The 2,124-nt window shown below is 45.2% G+C and overlaps 1 protein-coding gene across 1 annotated transcript in view; it reads right to left on the bottom strand.

The window, feature by feature from the left end:
- Positions 1 to 782, bottom strand: part of LOC106809201 (iroquois-class homeodomain protein IRX-4-like) — a 13,112-nt gene extending 12,330 nt beyond the window's left edge. The window contains exon 1 of the mRNA XM_014812197.1: positions 378 to 782. Coding sequence (XP_014667683.1) covers positions 378 to 425 — 48 coding nt within the window. The 5' untranslated portion in view covers positions 426 to 782. The remainder of the gene's footprint in view (positions 1 to 377) is intronic.
- Positions 783 to 2,124: the final 1,342 nt, after the last annotated feature.

Genomic DNA, 2,124 nt, shown 5'->3' with positions numbered 1-2,124 from the left:
TGTGTGTGTGTGTGTGTGTGTGTGTGTGCGTGCGTGTGTGTGTGTGTGTGTGTGTGTGTGTGTGTGTGTGTGTGTGTTCGTGGTGTGTGCGTGGTGTGTGCGTGTGCGTGTGTGCACGGGGTGTGTACGTGAGAGTGAGTGTAATTAATAGATGTACGCGGATTTAAATTGAGCGCAATATAGCTTTATAAACCGCATGAACTTCAATAAAATTAATTGCTACTTTAATGCAAATAATCATATACGTGCAAATTTAAATTTATCCGCTTTATTAGCCGCCATATTTACACAGTATCCGCCGAAAAGACTCAGACACTAATCGGCTTTCATTTCGTTAAATCTATACATGAGTACGTCGACATCATTTCTGAGCTTACCTGCGAGGTCGGCGGAAATGTAAAGCCAAACGGAGGGTAGGCGGTCATCGTCTGAGCTATCGATTTGTGGCGCGGTCTAAATTCCGGTGCCGTCTTCCTCTCTCTCTCTCTCTCTCGCGCTCTCTTTCTCTCTCGCTCGCTCTCTCTCTCTCTCTCTCTCTCTCTCTCTCTCTCTCTCTCACGTGCGTTCCAAGTAGAGCGAACTGGATGTGGAATCACGCAGCGGGCGTCGCTGTCACACACGTCATCGCGTGTGGTTAGCTGTAAGGGCGTCGGTTTCTTCCAACGATGATTAGATTGTAAACTTTCTATTCATACCTATCACGTTTATCACGCACGCATCGCGTGCCTGTGGAATTAATGTGCATATATACTGCGACACAGTCAGGTAGGCGCTACCTTCACCCGCCAAGCAAACATATACACGCGCAAATGAGTAATAATATAAGGGTTGGCAATCAGCGCGGACACGCCTATGGGCGGAGCAATGGAGACGCTCCGCGAATAAGCGCGATGGGTAGCAATAATTAGGGACAGCTGGATCGTTTGCTGTTGCGCTAAGTACAACAATCAACAACAAAATTATAATACTTTAAGCGACGGATGATTGGATACATATATAGAAACACACAAGCAAATGATAGCTGTAGACCTATACGGATCTAAACTAAAATGCGCTAATGGCCATATACACCAAGATAGACGTTAGTGTCTGTATGTACATATGTGTGGGGGTGCGTTCTATGCGTGCCTGGGAGCGCGCGTGTGGGTGCATGCGTGTAAGTGTGTATGGCCATGTGCGTGTATGTGTATAATTGTGCGGTTCGGTGCATGTTTGCCTGCGCGCGTGCATTTACGTGTGCATATGCATGCACGCGTGCGCGTGCGCGCGCGTGTGTGTGTGTGTGCAAGCGCGCGTGTTGTATGCAAGGATGGCATAGTAAATATTGCGACTAAATACATGTTTCACGTATGTAAACATACTAGCTTATATTAAAAGTTTTATTTATTAATATCACTCGTTTTCTGTGTATTTCAACAATGAGAGCAAAATGCAAAAATATGTGTTACATTCTTCATGTTCTTCTATTAGCAATTTTAACATGCAGGTGTTGCTACAAATTTCCATATGGTAACTAAGCAAGTTGTCACTAAGAATGTTTTCCTGCATCCGATAATAGGAAGCTTTGCTAGCAATTAGCTTAATAATCTAGACATGCGAAGTGATGAAACAAATTTGCATCAATATCCAAAAACAGCAAAACCAAACAACGACCAGAAGTGACAATAAATTAACATCGAATGCAACAAGTGAGTTTTATGAGCGGGGCAGGTCACGTCTGACGTCCTTCTCACCCCGCTGCATGTCATTCCATCCCATGCCGGCCCCTTTGTCTCCCCGGCGGCACCCTTGTGGGGATCACAACTAATCAGAACCAAATTGCCGGAGCAACCTCACCCAGTCCGCTGATCGCTGTGTCGCCAAGCCACTGCATTAATCCACGTAAACACGCGGATAATCTAATTAACGCATTGTCACCCGAGTGGACAGGTGATCATGCGTGCGTTGTCGCGGATGGTCGCCGCCTCGACCTACTGGCCCCGACATCTTTTGTGCGCACCAGTCCTTACTCCGCTCGGTGCGCTCCTCTCACTCTTACTTTAATAATATTGGTCCAAAGTTATTGTTATTATCTATTATTATTATTATTATTATTATTATCTGTATTGAATTCGTATATATTTG

Source organism: Priapulus caudatus, unplaced genomic scaffold (genome assembly GCF_000485595.1).
Source record: "Priapulus caudatus unplaced genomic scaffold, Priapulus_caudatus-5.0.1 Scaffold336, whole genome shotgun sequence".
NCBI classification, from domain to species: domain Eukaryota; kingdom Metazoa; phylum Priapulida; class Priapulimorpha; order Priapulimorphida; family Priapulidae; genus Priapulus; species Priapulus caudatus.
The sequence above is the reverse complement of the archived record's forward strand: the minus strand, read 5'-3'. Positions and strand labels throughout refer to the sequence as shown.